Source organism: Larimichthys crocea, chromosome XV, assembly GCF_000972845.2.
Source record: "Larimichthys crocea isolate SSNF chromosome XV, L_crocea_2.0, whole genome shotgun sequence".
Classification (NCBI taxonomy): Eukaryota; Metazoa; Chordata; class Actinopteri; family Sciaenidae; genus Larimichthys; species Larimichthys crocea.
The window spans coordinates 13,948,689-13,969,957 of record NC_040025.1 but is presented as its reverse complement, the minus strand read 5'-3'; the positions used below and the strand labels follow the sequence as shown (position 1 = coordinate 13,969,957).

At 44.7% G+C, this 21,269-nt stretch overlaps 3 protein-coding genes across 7 annotated transcripts in view; all 3 read right to left on the bottom strand.

The window, feature by feature from the left end:
- Nucleotides 1-781: 781 nt before the first annotated feature.
- mapre1b (microtubule-associated protein, RP/EB family, member 1b) lies at nt 782-11,919 on the bottom strand. 4 transcript variants are annotated; one of them, XM_019272513.2, is made up of 7 exons: nt 11,747-11,919; nt 9,413-9,543; nt 8,016-8,161; nt 5,990-6,203; nt 5,802-5,911; nt 5,552-5,716; nt 782-4,771 (listed from the first exon to the last, which is right to left on the bottom strand). In XM_019272513.2, the coding sequence occupies exons 2-7, from the start codon at nt 9,531-9,533 to the stop codon at nt 4,727-4,729; spliced, it is 801 nt and encodes a 266-aa protein (XP_019128058.1). In that variant the 5' UTR covers nt 9,534-9,543; nt 11,747-11,919; the 3' UTR covers nt 782-4,726. The 4 variants fall into 4 exon arrangements, with proteins under 4 accessions (XP_019128058.1, XP_019128060.1, XP_019128059.1 ...); XM_019272515.2 differs by having other exon boundaries at nt 5,564-5,716; nt 11,747-11,918; XM_019272514.2 differs by having other exon boundaries at nt 6,002-6,203; nt 11,747-11,917.
- Nucleotides 11,920-13,493: 1,574 nt separating this feature from the next.
- Nucleotides 13,494-19,882, bottom strand: LOC113747723 (DNA (cytosine-5)-methyltransferase 3C-like). The gene is made up of 8 exons (XM_027288552.1): nt 19,817-19,882; nt 18,084-18,356; nt 17,896-17,986; nt 17,624-17,772; nt 17,202-17,287; nt 14,768-14,837; nt 14,556-14,674; nt 13,494-14,432 (listed from the first exon to the last, which is right to left on the bottom strand). The coding sequence occupies exons 1-8, from the start codon at nt 19,880-19,882 to the stop codon at nt 14,210-14,212; spliced, it is 1,077 nt and encodes a 358-aa protein (XP_027144353.1). The 3' UTR covers nt 13,494-14,209.
- A 244-nt stretch (nt 19,883-20,126) lies between these two features.
- Nucleotides 20,127-21,269, bottom strand: part of LOC109141590 (DNA (cytosine-5)-methyltransferase 3B) — an 18,382-nt gene continuing 17,239 nt past the window's right edge. For both annotated transcript variants that reach the window (XM_027288492.1, XM_027288491.1), the window contains exons 5-8: nt 21,024-21,170; nt 20,630-20,737; nt 20,399-20,539; nt 20,127-20,249 (exon numbers count right to left, since the gene is read on the bottom strand). In XM_027288492.1, the coding sequence (XP_027144293.1) occupies nt 20,477-20,539; nt 20,630-20,737; nt 21,024-21,170 (318 nt within the window). In that variant the 3' untranslated portion in view covers nt 20,127-20,249; nt 20,399-20,476. The remainder of the gene's footprint in view (nt 20,250-20,398; nt 20,540-20,629; nt 20,738-21,023; nt 21,171-21,269) is intronic.

Genomic DNA, 21,269 nt, shown 5'->3' with positions numbered 1-21,269 from the left:
GTTAAATTTAATGAGGAGGAGGAGGAACAAAAAACGTGTGTGTGTGTGTGTGTGTGTGTGTGTGTGTGTGTGTGTGTTCAGACTTATTTCATGTTCACTTTTAGTCTTTGAGCATAAAGAAACATTCACAGTTTAGATTCTGATAAAGTTTTTTGGTCTGTCTGTTTGTTTGTTTCATGATAATAAACTTTATCACTTGTCACATTTAAACTTCATTGAGGTTCGGTGTAGCAAAGAAAATAGAAACAGCCCAAAGCATCGACCAGAAAAGACAGTGACTCTGATGTCACGGCTCTGGACTGCTGAAGGTTAAAGGTCAATCACAGGCTTGGACTGAAGGATCATGGGTAGAACAAGGACGTCTTTGTTTTCTGAGTTTAACGTCGAGTTCCTCTGACGTGACGTACACTTCATGTCTGCAGCACGAGAAAAAATAAAGCTAACAGACTGAGCCAACATGAGCTAACAGCAGCTAACAGACTGAGCCAACATGAGCTAACAGCAGCTACAGCTGTCAGCAGTTTACTTCACTGTCCATCATAAACTCTGTAAATCACAGAGAGTTGAGGCGGAGCAGCCGGAGGACATCAGAGGGAAAACCAGAAAACATTTCCTCCATAAAATATGATCCAGTTTCACCAGAATCAGTGAAATAGTTGCTGCTGTGTGACTTAGTGCCGTAAAGCGTTACGTACTTCTCCCAAAGTTACATAGTGTTTGTAATGTTTTGTGCAAAACTCTGTAATATTTAAAATATAAATAAAACAAAGCAGGCCAGCGGTGACGTGGAAATACTGTTTTATTGTCTGTACCAAACTGGACTGAAGAAAATTTACCAGAGTATAACAAACACATAAAAACAAGAGGAGGAGCTGAGGGGCTCGGGCGGCACTCGGCCCACAGTGGACTCACTTATCGGCACCGATTGTTGAGAAAGAGAGAGAGAGGAAAAGGTCAGAGGTCAAGACAAACCGCCAGCGTTACCTTTAAAGAGTTCACTCTGCTCAGACGTTTTCAGCCAACACACACACGCACAAACCTGCATGAACCTCCACGGCAGCATGGACGCTCTTCATTTAAATCAGGCAGATCTGAGAGATTTGGGTCTCACAAACCGCTGGATTACAAAAGAAATGTAATCTGATTACTTTTGAATTACTTCAAATTTAAACATGAAAAATGTTGCATATTATTCTAAAGAAAAATGGACAAATCAATTTATTTTCTCTCTTCAAACATCTTCAATGCATTGAACCTTCATCTTCACTCAACACTGATTTTTCTCCCAAGTTTTTACCGTATTTTAAAGACTTTAATCAAAAATGTAATCAAGTAATCCTCGACTATGTAACAGTAAACTGATTACATGCTTCCAGATGTAATCTGCGCTCATTAGTTATTTTCTGTGTGAGGCCACCTGAGCTTGTTCGCGTGTGTGTGACTGAAAAAACATCTGCAGAGTTTCATATCAAACACAGTCCTTCTCAGTTCACACTTACATTAACACGTCTTTACTACTTTCATGACACCACACAGGAGTCAACACACAACTTGGAAAACCTTCAGCGGCTGGTCGTGAAAACGTCTTGAGATCACAGTAACAGACTGTTGGGGAGCTCGAGGAGGGAGGAGGAGGTTACATTGGCACTGGGTTCAGTACAGAGGCCACGATGTAAAGGGGGACGTCTGCTCCCCTTTAACATTGCATAACAAAAAAAAAAAAAAGCACTTGTTCACTGAGGCTCGACGACACACTCGTCAGAACAGCTCGCCACATGTTGATGTTCTGTTAGGCAGCTCGAAGTATGCAGAGAAAAGAGGAACTGTTTAAAGTGTGCGTCCGTCCTCAGTGTGCTACGATTTGTCTCACCCAACAATCACCAACGGGTTCACACCCCAAGAAAGAGCGTCAGGACGTTTGTAACAGCTCCTGACGAGTCAGAGTGTTCGCGGTTAACATGGCGCGTTTATTCAGTTTGAGCTGAAACTCATGAGTCATTTTTTCTGATTTACATGGAATCTCTGTTTTTAATTATTTTCTGACACTTTAAAGATGAAACAGATGAAAATGATTCAATAGCGCTCATTAAGATCTGAGGAAGCTGTTTTCTCTGCACAGCAGTGGAGTTTTAGTTCAGAGGAAACGCGGTCAAAGGTGGTCCTGACAGTTAAGGAGCATTTTGGGGAACTCTTGTTGCGTTGCACCTGAACTTCAGCACATCGGATTCAAAATGAAACCACCTGAAAGCTTTGACTCAGTGTGAAGTTACAGCTGCTTCAGATGAACCGCAGAGCGAACGAGCCCTTTATCACAGACAGTGTCCCAGTTTTTGGCACCAACTCGTGTTAAATTAAGTCAGATTTTATATTTGCTCCACAGCCCTGTGAAGTGTTGGACCCTCAGATCACGGGTTGACTCGTCTGGATGATTGTCCTGTCCAAAAACTGGTCGACTGAGTAAAACTGGCTACGAGTCCGATAACAGTCGAACAAAACTGATGTCAAACCTCTCAGGTTAAAGCTGCCGGTCAATCAGAACACCACTGCGAGTGGATTTAGAGATCCAGTGTGCTGGAAGAGACTAAACCAAAACATGTTTCCGCACCTCAACAAATTTCAGATCAGATCTTTGGAGAAAAACAGCATACGCTCTGAAAAAGGAAGATTTAGAAATCAAAGTTTAGATCAGTTCAGCAACTACCTGAAAATATTTTTAAAAAACGTAATACCCGGGCACCCTTCTCTGATTTTAGTGCAACATCCAACCTCGTGGCAGTGTTTGTTAAAGGCGCGTGAGCTCTGCCGACTATCCAATCACGTCGCTACATTTAAATACTAAAGATCTGACGAGAGCCGCTCGGTCAGCGATTCGAATCTACAGAATAGATTTAGTAAATCTGCAGAAGGAAAAAAAACAAACAAAGAAATCTTTGAATTAAACTCAGCTGGCAGCAGAAACAGTTTGATGGAAGACAGGCGGCCTGCTGCGCCCCGACACATCCGAGCGTTCGTCCAAAAATACCTCCAATGTTTTGTTTATTTTCAGAACACATAAAAATGACTAACAGTACAAACATTCGCCCCAAAACAGCAGAAACTTACATTTAAGTAAAATGTAAAAAAAACAAACAAAAAAAAAACTTTTGAATAAGGCCATCGATAAAGTTTTACTTGCTGCTAACAGGGTGTGTCGCTTCAAATTACATTTCTACAGAGTACAGTGGAAAAACTGGTCTCAGATTAGATCCACAGATACAATATTAGTATTAAAACTGGTCGAACTGTGTGAAAAGAAGAAGAGGGGGAGACACCTGTTGCAATCACAAAAAGGATTCAGCCTCAGCGTGGCAGACGTCAACTCACTGATCCCAAAATAAAGAAACGAGTAACCGAGTAACATCGAATCCACCTGACGAAGGAACCGAAGCGCTCGAGCTCACAGTGCTCGTCACGTGGCCGGTCTTCAGGAGCTGATTTGTTTTAATGGCTGGGGCTGATTTAAGGGCCACTGGTGTAAGAAACAGTGCACGCGCCTTAAAGAGACCAAACGTACAAAAACTGTGTGACGCGTTCTGAGAAGAGGAAGCTGAGATGTGAACACCAAGGTCTGATTTCAGATCTGTGAGGGGTGAAAGAAAAACTCAACCTGAAGAGAAAACTAATGTGGAAAGTTGAGAGCTTGACTGACAGGTGCCCAAAAAAAAAAAAAAAAAAAAAAACATTAATTCGACGGGAAGAACTAAAATGGAGTGTGGGGGAGAGGAGGGACAATGTGATGAGACAGTGGCATACATTTACAAAAAAAGCTCTTTTGAAACTGAACAGGACTAAATCAAAAAGGCGTAGAGAAGACCCGACCGTGGCCTCGTCCCAGACTAAACCCTGAGCCCTTCAGCGTGCACGCCACATGTTCGGTTTGCTCGGAAACTCGTCGGCTACATACGTGTGTGCGGCAGCTCGCTGCTGCTTCGATTTGACCGTCTCAAAAAGCGTAATTCATTCATAGCTGGACTTAAAAATCGGGGACTAGCTGGTCAGATTTTGGTTCTTCTAGTCGGGAATGTTTTTCCTCCAAACGATTAAAATTCAGTGTCGACAGGAGAGGCACAGGAACAGGAAGCAAACCGCCGGGGTTAGTTTGGGACAAGGCGAGCGGTGACGTGACAGCCGGGTCTTCGAGGAGGTTTCTTCACGTTTGATTTGTTTCAAATTGATTTTTAAACATACGACCAAACGCACACGCGCGCACACACACGTATACACACACACACACAGAGAACATCACCGTGTTTTTCACACTCAAGTCCATTACAAAAACCAGATATGTACTGCTTGATCTGGTTTTGGGAAGGATGGGGGTTCAGGTGAGGGTTCAGGTGGAGGTGGGGGTGGCTGGGGTTCTCGCAGACTGACAGGTGTGTAGGAAGAAGAGGCAGTGACCGAGGCTTTGTTGATTATTGGTTAAAGATGTTTGAAGAGAAGGAGCTGTGCTGTAGGGCAGCTGAAGGCTACAGGAAGAAGTCCAGCAGGTGTTTAGGGAGGAGGGGGAGGAGGGAGACGAGGAGGGAGGAGGGGAGGAGGCGAGGAGGGAGGAGGGGAGGCCACAAGTCGAGATCAAGTTTGGCGCTGGATATAAAACCAAACTGGCCGTCTGGGCTTGAGGAAAGATCTCGAGGTGGTTTGGAGACCAGGGCGTCTAAGTGAAAAGCTGCTGCAGTCTTGAATATTAAAACTCCTCCTGCTCCTCCGCATCCGGTATGACGAAGCCCTCCTGAGAGAGACAAGGAGAGACGAGGAGAGACAGAAAGAGACGTGAATGAAGAGACAGGGGCGGGACAAAACTAAAATGAAAACATTAAGATCAGGTGACTGTGTTTCTGTTTAGACTCATTAAATAATTAATACAGACTGTCAGTAAACTCAGGAAGATTACAACTGTGACTCCTCAGTTCATCAGCTGCTGCACTTCAAACTGATACTGCAGTACTGTGTCGAGGCAGCAGGTGTAGTACTGCACACAGTACACAGTACACACCTCAGAACATGTATGTCTGTATACTTGAAGCTGGACATCATTTCATTTAATCTGAGTTTGTCCACCAGAGAGCGCCGACAAACACGTTCAGTAAAAGTCTCAGAGACTCGTATCACTGACTGAAGTAATCTGATTTCTCTGAGTTAAATTACAGTTACATGTATCAGAACTTGAATATTGATCCAGACGTTTTGATGATGAACTTTATATCTGTTTTCATGCGTCTGTGTAACTTCTCGTGTTGTCTGCAGAGCTGCTCTCAGCCTCGGCGAGCGGCCGCATGCCATTCCTCTGCAGGAATCCACGAAGGCATCGGCAGTTGTTAACAGCCGAGCAAATGTGCTTTAATCTGGTGCTGAACTCCCACAGATTATATAACACAGGATATTTCAAGAAGACGGCTGGAGAGGGCAGCCTGTCGCACAGTCCTTTTTCAAAATAAAACACCAAAACAGTGAAGAGACATCACAGATTTACACATTAAATTACGGCGGTTATTGTCATGGATTAACTCACGGATGAACTCACATCTGTGGCGTAGAGGATGTCTATGATCCTCTGCAGCGTGGGGTCGCCCTCACCTTCCTTCTCCTGGCAAATCAGCTCGATGTTCCGCAGCTTACCAAAATAAAAGTCTCTCTCCTTCTCCATGTCCTGAATGGTGGATTTCAGGATCTCCATCTGTGGAAAAACAAAAGATATTTTCTCTTTTCAGTCGTCACTTTATGGAGCTGGATTTTATCTTTCCTCTCGGTGATGTGCTGACCTCATTCAGGAGCTCCGCCCTCTCTTCGTCGCCGCCGCCCATCCCCGGCTTCCTCGCGCTGACGTTCGCCAGCTTGGGTGCTACCTTCGCCACTGGTGGCCTCTGAGGAGCTGAACAGACGAGGAAGACGAGGTCAGTAACGCCCTGCACATCATAATTCAACATCAGCTTCAAACTGTTTGACCAACCGGAGCTCGGACCTTGACCGAGGGCCTTTTTAGGGGGTTTGTTGAGCGCTGACGTGGCAGAGTTGGGGACGGGCATGGCGTCCTGGCCCTGCCTCGCCTCCACTGGGTCGTACTCCTTCCCGTCGTAGTTGGCGTCGAAGAACTTCTTGAACCACTGGACGAACTCAAAGTTGTCCTGGAACTTCCCCTTCACCAGTTTGTCTACTGGAATGATCTGAAAGCACGAAGAGAGAGAAGGAGGGTCAGGACCGGGATGGAACCTCACGTCAACAACACGTCCGTCACATAGATTATGACTTACGTACATGTGGTCATTATAGTTTAGTTCTGTACTTTGGTAACAGGACAGGAGGTATCGTGTTAAGGAGACGGATATCTGCTTAAAGTCTTGTAGCAGCTTGTAAGAAGACGGATGGATGAAAAGCGTGAATGAGATCTACGATGTGGAACAGTTCACTCGCAGGAGAAGTTTCCACGTCAGCGATGAGATGAAAGATTGAACCGGACTGAACAGGTTTTATTCTTTCACAGAAGAGAAACAATCAGCGTGACGAGGGTACGCTGGTGCAGCAGGAAGGACTGACGCTGACTTAAAGAGCTGCTGGACTTTATGAACTAACTGAATGTTCATTAAACTCGGAGCTGGTCGGCTGCAGTGAAAACAGCAGCAGCAGTCGGTGTGGGAGGCGGCTCAGCGGTAAACTCCATGACTCAGCAACAGACGCTGACATCATTGAACCAACGAGGACAAAGTCCGCGGCGCAGACACAATGGGGCTCGGATTATGAGCCGGTGAATGAGCTGATGTGACCGATCCGTGGAGTTATAATGATGAGTGGACGGCAGGAAGGAAGCGGAGCCATGAATAAATTACGGAGGCTTTATGTCGAGCTGCTGCATGTTGGGAGAACAAATGAGTAATAATGAGGCTGTGTATGTAACAACACAACCCTTTCTGCACCGGGTTCAAGGGCGCAAACACACCTGAAACACCCGGCCGGGTGTTTCAGGTGTGTTTGCGCCCTTGAACCCGGTGCGTGAGTCATCCCTTTGTGACAGACGAGCTAACAGAGCACTGACAAAAAAGATGAGTCATGATTAGAGGCCGCTCAGCTGGCTGGGAGGGGACGACGGAGTCGAGGAGCGACGGTGAGGTCACTCTGAAAACATTTCAAGACAGCTCCTCTGTTCTTCTTCTTACTCAACTTCAGAACCTGCAAAGACTTGAGTTACTAGACGTGATCTTTTCTTTATCGAGGTCCCGTGTGTGTGTCAAACTAATCCGGTCCAAGCGCTCACTAATCTCCAACGATCAGGCGACGTGATTAATTAATGTTCACCCGTTTTCAGTGCCACTCATGCCCGCTGTGGTTTCTCCACAATAAAAGCGGGAAGGTTTTTATTTTGAAGTGCTTCGTCAGATTCTGATTTTTTAAAATTTGTATTACTTGTGTCCAAAAAGGGTGAGCGGACATGGGTAACAAGATTTTTAAACGGACAGACACACGTCTAGTTTACAGTATTTTAAATATTCATCACAGTGTAGTCTTTAAGTATTTCCTTTTTATAAGTCCAGTCATCAGTCGCTCACCTGTGTAGTCACACAGTGATGACTCGTCATAATCATCTGCACGGCGAGACCTGATCTCGTATCCGTGTCCAAGTGTCTCCATACTTTGATCATTAGTCATCCTGTCTGCATTTGTTGGGTCAGTCAGTCAGTGACCATTTCTGTGTAGCAGCTGTCTCTAACATGAGGAGATGATGAGCGGTGATGGTCATCAGAGGTTGCAGATGGTTTGGTGTGATGCCGTGATATTTTACAGAGATCTTCATCCTGCCACACGTTGATCCGATTGCTCAGGTAGAACGTGAAAATGTTCGGCCTCACACACTTTATTTTTTTTTTAAATCCTCCAGATTTTGTATGAACTTGATTTTGAGTAAAAGTTCAAATATCAAAAGGCAATGACAGGTTTCTACACGTGTTCATGTAATTAAGTTAATCTGAGGCGGTGTTACTCACTTTGTCGACTCCCATCTTTTTAAAGGAGACCTGCAGAAGCTTGAAGTTGTGGATGTATTCATGCTCCAGCTTGGCACCAAATTTAACTTTCTTCAGAGGCACAGAGTTTGGAAACAGCATGTCCATGAACTGGCAGTAGGCAGCACCTGGACCAAGAAAACAAGGCAAAGAATTACATCACATCGAACGTCTGCGATCACAACACGTAGAGAGAGAAACAGACACTTCTAAATTTAAACATCAGAGACTGAAAAGCTTCGCTCGGCTCTTGTTTTGTGCCGTTTGTACAGAAGAGACAAGAAAAATCTGACTGATTGAGCCTGGAGGATAAAAACACTTCAGGCTGCAGCAGCTCTCATCTTCTGACTTTTGTCTCGTGTGGTTTTGGCCTGAATGTTTCTGCTGATCACGACAAAGCAGCTCATCATTAGCACGTCACTCAGCGGCTCTCTGCAGCTGCGTGTTACATTACCTTTAACTACTTTCTAATATCGTATAATGCGTGTAGCTCCAGATGACTGACACATCTGTCCAGCACAGATTACAGCGAGCTGTGCCGGCATGATGCTGTGCTGACACGCCTTTTAATCAAAACACACAAACAAAACACTGGAGGTTTGGATATTAACAAGCCAGACAGACAACACGTGTGTGCACAGGCAGATGGGCGTGAAACAAAAGAGTGAAGGTTACCAGCTGCTCTCGGGCTTTTCCGACGGGATGATTGAGCGGCAGACGGATTAAAACTGACATTGAAAACTTTGTTTGGATTTTTCTGAACCTGTGATTGATGCTCGAGGTCCGAGCAGCCTGTTACCATCAAATATGTATAAACCTGATGATGATCTGCAGGAGGCAGAATGTGCACACAGCTCGTGTTTGTATGCGTTTAGATCACACACGTTCTCTGGATCATGTTTCTATCCGGGAGCTGACACACGGGGGGTGTGGTTGAACCTTATCTCACCTGTTCACCTGCTGGCAGGATTCAGACAAAGAGTTAACCACGTTACACTGCATAGTTTGTTATTCTTTAACCGTACCTGACGAGACTCTGGGTGTTTTGGTTTGAACGAGCCCAGTTAGCCTGTTTTTTTTAATCGACAGTGGTCTCTATGTGACCTTTAAAGCACGGTGAGCAGCTGATGTGCTAAATCAGGACAGCTCACGTTAACTTGTGACAAAGAATCTGACTTTTTTAAGACACTAAACAAAAGCACAATCTGATCGAAGTTCTCCTGGATTATGTTTGATGAAGCTTCCTCCGTGTTCCTCTGTTCGACAACACCAGTGAAGTCACACACTCATGTAAAATGTCTTGCGTGCTACACATTTCCCGTCATGGATCTGTTTCAGGAGCTCGGTCACCTCCTCGTCAGCGGATCAGAACTTCTTACCTGAACACAACATTTCTATCTTGGTGAGGTTCATCTGTAGAGACTCGTTGATCCACACCAGCATGTCGTGACGACTTAAGTTGTCGCTGGTCACTGAGGTCGAGTACACGTTCACAGCCATGGTCGGTCACCTGATGACACAAAGAACACACACACACAGCTGTAAACTCGACCTGATGGTGGAGACAAACTAACTGGTCACAGCTGAAACACGTTGGCACACAGCTGCAGGCTGAGAGCATCTTTGATTAATTATTACGAGGTATTTTGACGATAAACTGCAGAACTCAGAGACACAGAGGAAACATCTGCGTGTGTTACTTCAGGAATAATTCAAATAATTTACTCTTTACTCTGTGAACTGAGGCCGAAGACGACGTTTCATCTGCAGAGTTTTTCGAAGCACCGAGCTGACATCCTTAAAATCCCTTTTCTGTTTTCAGAATATTCAGATTAATGTCGCAGAAGACAAAGACGCAGCAGATGTTCATGTTTGAAGCTTGTACATTGATATTTTTGCTTAAAAATGACTTTAATTATCAAAATATTTGTCAAATAATATCTAATTCATTAATCAACTAATCGTTTCAGCTCTGGGGAACAATAAAACAATGCACAAGGCATTCAGATTTAGTCTAATCCAATCACCAGAGAAAACCAGTCTGAACCAAAGATTCTGGCAGCTTCTCGTCTCATTCAGGATTTTCCTGAAACCTTTAAACACGGCGAGCCTCCGGTTTGAGCGCTGCACTGGCTGCCACCGATCAATCAACACCCAGCGCTTAAGACGAGCCTGTGGGCACACCCAAACATTCTGACACGCAGAACAATACTCACACTGCGAACCAGACCCAGGTCGTACATCAGCGGATGACAGCATGACATTATCAAAAAAAAAGGAAATATAAAAGTGACTGTTGTTACAGATATATGTCTGTAATGATCACAGAGTCCATGAGGCCTCCACAGCCCCGGCTGGGACTCCTCACAGGTCAGACCGGGCCAGCTGAAAGTCAGAGCTGGAGGGGCTTTAGTCCAGGATGTAGTCCGCTACTGTACGACTGATCCTGGTTCAGGTGGATCAGGTGACCCTCAGTGCAGGGCAGGCTGTTAGTTATTCAAATAAACCTGTTGCTATCAAATATAATCTGCTTCCAGCTGCTCACATGTCAGAATGTTCTCCCTTTCTGTGCGTTATATCGTTGTAAATAAAATATATTCACACTGGGGGCTGTTTGTGGGATGAAACAGGCTCATCTGTTGGATATTAATTAAATAAATCAGGTATTTCATATGTTTAACAGCCAGATAAATGCTTTTAGGAATATTTGAGTTATTTTTCATGTAAAAACTATGAAAAAAAAAAAATCACATAATTTCTCATTTTTTCTGTTTTATATGGTTGTAAATAAAATAAAACTCTTGTCTGTTGGTTATTTATTAAATAAATCAAAATAAATCAGGTGTTTCATATGTTTAACAGCCAGATAAATGCTTTTAGGAATATTTGAGTTATTTTTCATGTAAAAACTATAAAATATCACGTAATTTTCTCCTTTTTTCTGTTTTATATGGTTGTAAATTCAATTTATGGGAATAAACAGGAAACACAATGAGCTCAAACGTGTCTCATTTTATAGAAATGTCATAAATTAAAGGGTCAGATTGTCAACAATAATAATAATAATAATAAAATAATAATCTGGAGCTCCTCACGGTGACTGACGTTAGCCTGCTGTTAGCTGCTAGCGCCGCAGGCCCCGGCTGAGCTAACGGTTAGCTTAGCTTAGCTTAGCTCGGCTAACGGAGCCGTTACCGGACAAACCGCCCGACGAACCGGTTCCAACCCGCCGCAGACTCGCTTCTACCGTTAACTGAAAAAAAAGAAAAAAAGAAAAAAAAAGGCGTAGCTACCGTTAGCTCCGTTTGTCGTCCATGGCTAGATGCTAACACCGGTGAGTCGGTTCACCTCACCCCGGACATGGAGGCGCTCCCCCGGCCTGAAACCAGCAGCGCACCGCCGTGCTCAGGCTAGGCTAGCTGCGGTTAGCTTGTTGTAATGTTTAATGCGACACACTTTTTTTTTTTTTTTAAATCTTAAAATCAAACTAACGGTCACTAACGGTTTTATTCATTTTTAATTAATTAATTAATTAGATAAAAACGAGCCTCGCCCGAGGCGGCTGACGGAGGACCGGGACGCAGCCCGGCGGGTCCTGCCAGTCACGGCTAACGCTCCGCCCGAGCTAACGGCGCTGTGGCGGCTCCTGTGACCGGCCGCGGGGCTTCACATGCCGGGCAGAGGAGGCTGAGCGAGGCCGGGCCTGGACCTACCTGCAGCGGATAGACTCTCACAGTTGTCGGGCTCGGGTGTCGGGTGTTCTCCGGTGTCTCTCTCCGTCATAAAAAGACTCTTCTGCTTTTTTCTTCTGCTTCACTTCACGTTCACTCTACCGGCAGCGGAAGAACCGAGTCGATGACGTCAGGGCGTAACGGGTAACGCCTAAACGTAACGTAACGACGGCTGACGCACCGGAAATTCAAAACTTATTAACAAAATAAAACAAACCAATAATTAATAACTGTTTAATAACTATTTTATTTATATTTGTACAGACACGTGGAAGATCAACAAATACTGTGCCAGCAATAAAATAAAGTAGTTTAATTTATTCTAAACAGAATATATCCTGTGAGGGTTTGGATATAATATCTAAACTAATGTCTAAACCACTACTACATGTACACTTTATCACGTTTATACTATTTGCACACAAAAACATTTTATATTTTAGTTTTTTAATGATAATCTGTTCGTTACAGACAACATAAGGCTGCATTTTTTGTTTAATAATTGTGTTTTTGTGGTGATTGTACCAAGATGCTCCACACAGAGACACAACAAGTCTGTCCTACCTGTGAGCATCCGTCTCTACAACTCCTCCTCAAAATATCACACACTCCAAGTCAAGTCCAGTAGATATTGAACTGGTTTGTGCAATACATCAGTGAAATCTTCCTCACATGCATACTGCACTTTAACAATCAGTGTATTCCCAGCTTGGGATAAATAAAGTATATCTATCTATCTATCTATCTGTACAGTCTCTCAAAGACTAAATTCTTTAGAAGGTTTAGATTTACATATTCCATAGTTCACTGTTACTTGGTTTTTATTTAATTGTTACTGGTTTTATTTAACTGTTATTTATACATGTGTGTATATAGTGTTAAAATAGGATGTGTATAGTGTTAAAGTTTTGTTTTCTTGCTGTCACTTACTGTCTAACTTACCGTTTGGGAGCTGCTGTAACAAAAACAATTTCCCTGCAGGGATTAATAAAGTGTTTCTCATTCTGATTTGGGGATCTTTAGCACAGCTGAATTTTACTGGGATTATTTTTGCAGAAAAGAAGATGCGATACAATTTGATATGACAAGACGAGAAGGACTTTAATGATCCCACACCTGAGAGGTTCACCTGTTACAGCAGCTCGTAAATAAGACATGAAGTCATGATGGAGTCTAAGGGGGCAGTCCAGGACAGAGCTGGACCTCTTGACCAGTATTTGAGTCTTTTCCCTGCAGAGAATAATGCAGATGCTACCACAGTGTCATAGAAAGTGTTAGATTGATTCAGTGTTCCGTGTTCAGTCACAGTTTGTGTTCATCTGAAGCTGTTTTCACACACTTTCACACAACAAAACACAAAACATCAGCTGTGGGACAAAAATCAAAGAAACCTCTTTTCTTTTATTTGTCTCATCAACAGTCCTGAGTCAAAATCTACCAAAACATTTTTTGGTAGTTTGTTAGAGTCTCAGGTAAAAATGTCAGTTATGATTCAGACATCAACGGACGCTGTCGGAGGTTTGATGATGTTTCCATTTCATCATTAATCAACCATCAGTTTGGCTTCGTTGGCATTAACCACAGCACGTTAGACACTCCCGAGTCTTCGTGTGATCACAGCTTTGTTGGTGTAAAAGTGGCAGTGCGCACGCGCGCGCGCGCACACACACACACACACACACACACACACACACACACACACACACACACACACACACACACACAGCAATAACAATCAATACAATTTAATGTGTCCTCGTTAATACACAAACTAGTTAACTTTACAAATAAAAACAAAGAAATATAGAGAGAACCAAAAGTGTCTGAACTGTCAATAAAAATCAACACAGACGATTCAGTAAGCTACTGCAGAATGCAACGTTTTTTAAACTACAGTACATTTTCAGTGTTTTCTTCTCTCAAACACGAGAGGAACACAGCGAGGCGTTTAAAAAAAAATCATGTTCACATTGAAGAAAATCCATATTCAGTCTGTCATACAGTTTTAATGTGTTCAAAAAAAAAAAAAGGTAACACAAAATCTCACATATGACCTGCAAATATGAACATTTAAGTTAAATACAGGTGATACAAACACTTTGTGTGACGGCCTGAAGGAAATCAGCTGAACTTGAGATACCATCATCAGCAAACAGCAACGTTCACTCAGATTCACCTGCTCTCCTCCTGCAGAATTAATCAGATGAACACTGTCACATATTATTCTACTCTTTAGCCTTCCAAGCTGAAATGAGTTGCTGGTTGCTGGAATGACTTGGCAGTTGGAGAACTTCAGGAGGAAAAACCAGCAACTCGAAGGAGAATAAGCCACCATTTTGGCAGAAGTGACTTCAGTCTGGCAGTGATCCACAAAGGCCTGATTGTCAGAGGAGACTGCAAAGAGAATTTATGCCCTATACATACACAACTCCACAGGGACCTCTCCTATCTCAGCTGCTGCAGCTCTGAAGAGGCAGGGGAGGAAGGGGGGGTGGAGGTGGTGGACGTGGTTACGGGAACAGGAACCACCTCGCAGGCAAAGTAGTCCTTCAGGGGAGCGAAGAGGTGACGGATGACCTGCGCACTCCATGACTTCGCCAGCACCTTCTGCCTCTGCTGCCGGCTCATGTTCCTCACGTCAGTGTAATGTTTGGGGAAACCAAAGATTCTGGTGACCAATGACAGAGAAGAAGGCGTGTGTCAAGCAGGGAGCACACACACGCACACACACACGCACACACACACACACACACACACACACACACACACACTCTTTAAGTATGACACGTACCTTTCTATCTCTGTGATCCAGAGGTTTTCCTCTTTGCCTTTCTGGAGGACGGGCAGCTGAAACACTTTGCCCTGCTTCAGAGAGTTTAAGTTGCTGGTGATCGTCCTCACCTTCGTTACCTGGAACACAAAACAACACGCTGAGTGACTGATCGGACCTTAATGAACATTTTTAATCATAATAGTTTAGAGTTGCAGTTTTCAGTCACTGACCCTGGCTTCTCTGCCGATCTCTAAACAGTCCTGCAGAGTCAGCTTGTCGCTCGGGGACGGTGCGATGGGCCTGAAGGGAGATAAACAGCAGAAAACAGAAGTTACAAAGAGTCACAAGATGAAGAAACACCAAAGGGGGAAGTAAAACAGGCAGATGAAAACAGATACAAGGAAGGAGGATGTTGCTCTTTGTGTTGTACTTGGCTTCTTCCCCAGCTCTGACGAAGTTGATGGCTCTCTTGGTGGGTTTTGACCTCCAACAGCTGGTGATGCCACTATAGATGCTCTCTGCGATGGTCTTGAGCACCTGATCATGACACCATTGGTAACGGCCATCCCCCAGAGCTTTTGGGCAGCAACTCAATATGTGCTCGAGGGTCCCCTTTCTTTGGCAAAGAGGGCATGCTGGAGTGTCGAACAAACTACTAACCCAGTAGTGCAAGTTGGAAGTGCTGGGAAGTACATCGTAGACGGCCTGGACTAAGAACTTGATGGGGTGTAGCTCTGCCTGCCAAAGGTCAGTCCACGAGATCTTCCTCTCTGCAACTTGCTCCCATCTCATCCAGGCGCCTTGCTGTCTCATTCCCACTGCTCTGCTGGTTTTCTCCTCCCCGACCACTGCTCTCACCTCATTCTGGACTAGTTTCCTCCACTCCTTTCCCTGAGCCTTGTCAAAACGGGGGGATGCTATGGTCTCTAGACCGGCCCTTCCTCTGGCCATGTTACCGTGGACTCTGCCTGCTCCACTGCAGCCTCTGCTCTCCATTTCCTGCCAGTCCTGACTGCTACTCCTGCCCCAGATACTTTTGGATCCACTGACTCGCGGAATTGCAGCACCTCCCTTGCACGCAAGACCTTGAACTCCGCCTCAATGGATTTCAAGGGGAGTGTCAGTTTGCAGGTTCTTCCATAGCGGGCGATGTTGCTTAAGCTCCTCGGCAGTCCTAACCATCTCCTCAGGTAGCGACTGACTCTCCTTTCCAGATCTGAGATGGTAGTGATCGGAAACTCAGAGGAGCAATGGCCACAGTATCAATGGCATAATCCCATGTTGGTAAATCCATGCTTTGAATTGTCCTGGGAGGCCTGTCTTGTCCACATCCTTCAGCCATCCCTCTAGTTCTTCACAGGTGTTCTTGGTTTCCCAAGCTCTTTATTGGCTTCTCAGAGATGGTGGGATTGGTGTTCCTGACATTGAGAAGCGGAACTTGTCTGCTACTCTGCCCTTCTTCAAGACCAAGGAACTTGACCTTGTTGGCTTGAATGACATCCTGGCCCATCCCATGAGCCTCTCCAGTCCTGTCAAGATCCATCTGCCTGCAGGCACTGACTTGGTGGTCACTGAGGTCATCCATGAAGGCACGGATAGGCGGTTGGCGGATCCCAGATTTGGACTTGGGACCTCTGCACTCCGGTTCTGCTGATTTCACCAACATGTTCATCGCTAGAGCGAACAGGACCACTGAGATGGTGCAGCCTGCGATGATTCCCACCTCCAATCTGTGCCACTTAGATGTTGATCCTGCTGAGACCCTCAGGCAAGAAATCAGTCAGTCGCTTAGCTACAATGCTAAAGAAAATTCTCCCTTCGACACCGAGCAGTGAGATTATTCTGAACTGGCTGATCATCTCTGAGTCCTCCTCTTTAGGAATCCACACTCCCTCTGCAAACCGCCACTGCTGTGCTGTTTTCCCTCTTCTCCAAATGAGCCTCAAGATCTTCCAAAGCCGGTGAAGCAACTTGGGACAGTGCTTATAGACCTTGTAGGACGTTCCGCTTGGTCCTGGTGCTGACCTGGACCTTGCTTTCCGCACCAACTCCTGAACTTCTTTCAGTAGTGGCTCCCTCAGATCGAAGGCCTCAGCAGGCTTTGGCGGTCTTATTACAGCCTTGCACTGTCCTAGCTCTTGGTCTCGGGTGGGTCGCTGAAGGTGTCGGTCGACTTCCTCCTTCAAACAGGCCAGGCATAGTCTGAAGCATCCTCTCAACATCTCCTTTGGCTGTTGCTTCCAGCACCTTGTCCACATCCTCGTCAAACTTCTTCCACTCTGCTGTTTTAGAGGCTTGGGGCCATCTGATCCTTCTCTTCTCAGACTGCCTGTTCGAAAGGACTGTTTGCACCACTTGGAGGCTCTGGGCTCTGTGGGGTGCTTCCGGGCCCGGCTCCTCCTCTGTCTCAGCAGGCTCTAGACCTGTGCATTGTGGTGCTTGCAGTCGCTCCTTACATTTCATCCTAGTTTGATGGATCTTTAGGCCCTTTTCATTCTTGCAGATCTTTCCACACAAGCACTCTTTACTCGTTGACATTTGTCCATTGCTGTTGTTCATTAACCTTGAATCTGTCCGGCTGGGGTCCAGCTGGGGGTATAATTCCTTTCTTTGTTCCGTAGAGTAATTAACCTGTTATAATTCAGGATTAATTGAAGGTCTCACCTGCTCATGCCCGGGATGTTTCCCCAGAAGTAACGCGCTCGGTTAGCCGGGCTGAGTTTGACCGCGTCCACCAGCACCGGGTTACACTGTGTGCACAAATCAGACAGAATACGCTCAGGACATGTTAGTCAGAGGAAACCAGCAGTGTAACGAGGAAGGAAAAGGCAGGAAGGAAACAGGAAGGGAGGAAGGAAGAGAGGAAAAAGTAGCAGGATGAAGGAAAGGAAAGAAAAGAATGGAAAAGTAAAGATGAAACTTTATGGATGCACAGGAGGCACAGATAAATATAGAAATGTTAATAATACTTGTAATATATTATGTATAATAATACTTGTAATATATTATGTATATAAAGAGGAGAGATTAAAAGGATAGCAGATAGCTATAGCAGCAGAAACCAATCAGGAGCAGATGTGGCGCACCTCCAGGAAGCGGCAGATGTTGTATTTGTCGTGTAAGTTCATGAAGACGACGTTCTCAAAGAGCCAGAAGAACGGCCGCGGGTCTTCTTCTTTGGGCTTCAGCAGCTGGAGGATGCGGTAGAACTCAAAGAACAGCCTGCCAGTGCCCTCTGCAGGACAGACGGGGGGATTACAGCACAGCAGAAGAGAAACAACAAACAGCAAGAGCCCCAAACTGTTCGTATTGTGACAGATGGACACGTCACTTTATAGAGCATACAATAGTACCGTACCATAAAGGCCTTTTCTGTGTGGGTTGACAATGGCGAGGTCGTTACAGGGGCTGCCACCGATCAGCAAATCAAACGGACCCCACTGCTCGAGCTGAGCGGTGAAAGAGGAAGAAACAGGAGGAGAAGGTTCAATTCAGTGCTGAGCTGAACGACATCAGTCGAGCAGTCGGGCGTGTGTGTGAACATACGTGTGTCGGCGTGATGAACCGTACGTCACCGACGTGGATGATCTTCCCGCCGTGGTTGACCTCCGCCACGGCGATCGAATCCTCGCAGACCTCTGAGGCCACATATTTCTCTACTTTGATACCCAGATCCTTCAGAACCAGGTGACCTGAGAATAACACACACACACACACACACACACACAGTGTGAGCTCGTCAACAGCGACATGTTTGTGATCTGTGTTTCTACGATGGCCCTGAAGTGCAAAACACAACAGCAAATTCAAAAACACAATTGCAAATCAAATAACCCAACAGCAAATCAAATAACCCAACAGCAAATTCAAAAACACAACAGCAAATCAAATAACACAACAGCAAATTCAAAAACACAACAGCAAATCAAATCAAATAACACAACAGCAAATCGAATAACACAACAGCAAAATCTAAACGAAAAAAAGGTAGGTACCCTCGGGCGACATGAATCATGGTCCTTTGAACCAGAAAGACATGGCTTACATGTTTTCAAAATATGAGCGCTGTTAGTGACAATGTACGTGCTGCGATTAAAGAATATTTTGATGCACGACATGGATATGACGTGATACTATGGAAGCGCATTGCATTCATTGGATTAAAAAATAAATAAAAAATTGACACTTTAGGAAAGGACAAGGAAAGGTGCCTCATTGACCACTGCACTTCGGTAAAGTTAGAAAGATATTGGCACTTCCAGGATCAATAACCTCAAGTGAAACGTTGTTAAACGATAAAACATGCATATTTTCAACCATAGTAAGATAGACAACGAGCCACAACCTAATGTTCATCACAATGAGCTACAACCTGACGTTCATCACAACGAGCTACAACCTGACGTTCATCACAACGAGCTACAACCTGACGTTCATCACATCAGGTCATTTTTTTTTAATCCATTGAATGCAATGCGCTTCCGTAGTATCACGTCATATCCATGCCGTGCATCAAAATATTTTTTAATATCAGCGCGTACATTGTCACTAACAGCGCTCATATTTTGAAAACATGTAATCCATGTCTTTCCAGTTTAAAGGATCACCAGTCCAATCAGCGACGATTCATGTCCCCCGAGGGTACCTACCTTTATCGTTTTGAATTTGCTGTTGTGTTATGCGATTTGCTGTTGTGTTATGCAATTTGCTTTTGTGTTATGCGATTTGCTGTTGTGTTTTTGAATTTGCTGTTGTGTTATTTGATTTACTATTCCGATTTGCTATTGTGTTATCCGATTTGCTATTGTGTTATCCCATTTCCTATTATGTTATCCGATTTGCTATTATGTTATCCGATTTGCTATTATGTTATCCGATTTGCTGTTGTGTTTTTGAATTTGCTGTTGTGTTTTTAAATTTGCTGTTGTGTTATCCGATTTGCTGTTGTGTTATCCGATTTGCTGTTGTGTTATCCGATTTGCTGTTGTGTTATCCGATTTGCTGTTGTGGTATCCGATTTGCTGTTGTGGTATCCGATTTGCTGTTGTGGTATCCGATTTGCTGTTGTGGTATCCGATTTGCTGTTGTGGTATCCGATTTGCTGTTGTGTTATCCGATTTGCTGTTGTGTTATCCGATTTGCTGTTGTGTTATCCGATTTGCTGTTGTGTTATCCGATTTGCTGTTGTGTTTTTGAATTTGCTGTTGTGTTCTTGAATTTGCTGTTGTGTTTTTGAAACCTCGGAGTTTTCTGGTCCGGCTGTTTGTAGACGCTGTCACCTGGCCAACCTTGCTGTAAGATCTGTTGAAGGTCCTCTCCTTGGGCGGCACAAAGTCCGGAGACATGTCGCTATCAGATTCATCCATCACACTGCTGTTCTTTTTCTCCTCCTTTACCCTTCCCTCTTCCCATCCCATTTTCCCCTTCTCCATCCTCCCCGCAGACATCTTTCTCTGTCCCTCCCGTCTTGCTGCCTTGCTGTCCTTCCTCCTCTTCTGGATCCTCTTCCTTTGTCGCTTCTTTATCAGATTCGTCTTCACCTCCACCTTTGTACAAGAACTTCTCTGTTAAATTGCACGGCAGCTGTTCAAGCAGACAGCCACGTCTTTCAGCTTGTAGGCGCTGATGTTCATCTGGGTGGAGGGGCTGAGGGAGTGCTGAGAGGAGTTGTCGTTCATAAAGAGTTTCTTCTTCACTTTGGTCTCGAAACACCTGGACAGAAGACAAACAAACGTGACATGTACAATCTGTTGCATGATCCTTCCTTCTGTGCACAATCATTTGTGTGGGGTCACATGCAGCAACATTTCTCTTCAACTGTCAGAGCTCATCATTCAGACTCTAAATGTTCATGCTCATACCATTCAGGGCTGCCGTTGGTTTGAGTCTTTCCGGCCCCGTGGGTTGAAATCCTCCGAGCGCCCAGTCCAACAGCTGTTTCAGCAGATCGTCTCTGTCCTCGAGACACGCAGAGAATGTTTCTGACAGCGTAGAGCTGCCTCCTGACAGCATGAGCATACATGTGTAAAGCAGGAGGACAAACATGAATCACGTGTGGAAAACTTTATCGGGTCACAGACACAAACACAGACCTGCAGGGACAGGAAGATGGCTTCTCTGTAGGTGACAAGGATGGCGAAGGAGTTCGGAGAGAAGTGCTGAGCGAAGGCAGCGAATGGTTTCAGAGTCTTCAGGCTGACCTGGAATCAGAGCAGAGATCAGAAATAGATATACATCAGCAACTTAGCAGGCAAAAAAAAAAAACAGAACAGACAGAAATAGTTGGTAAATTTAAAGCCCAAACTGGATTTATGATGTAAAATGACATAAAACAATCAATAAAAAGCACAGTGTATGAAGTCTTGTCTAGTTAACATTAGATCTGATAAAGTATCAGATTCGTGACCACAAACAAGTAAAAACAAAACAATATACGCATGTGTGTGCATAATTATGTGCCATATTTCATAAACACCTCTGACTCACCTTAGAGGACATTCTCTGTCCGAACCACTGCACCATCCTCTGCCCTGAGAGCTGATCGTCTTCCCTGCACGGCACGATGACAGCCGGCCAGAGAGAGAAGCCCTCCACCTTACCCCAGACCAGCTCCCCCATCACACCCATCACACCCTGTACAACACACACACCACACACCACCCACACACACACACACACAACACACACAACACACACACAAACACACACACACACACACACACCGTTAAAGCA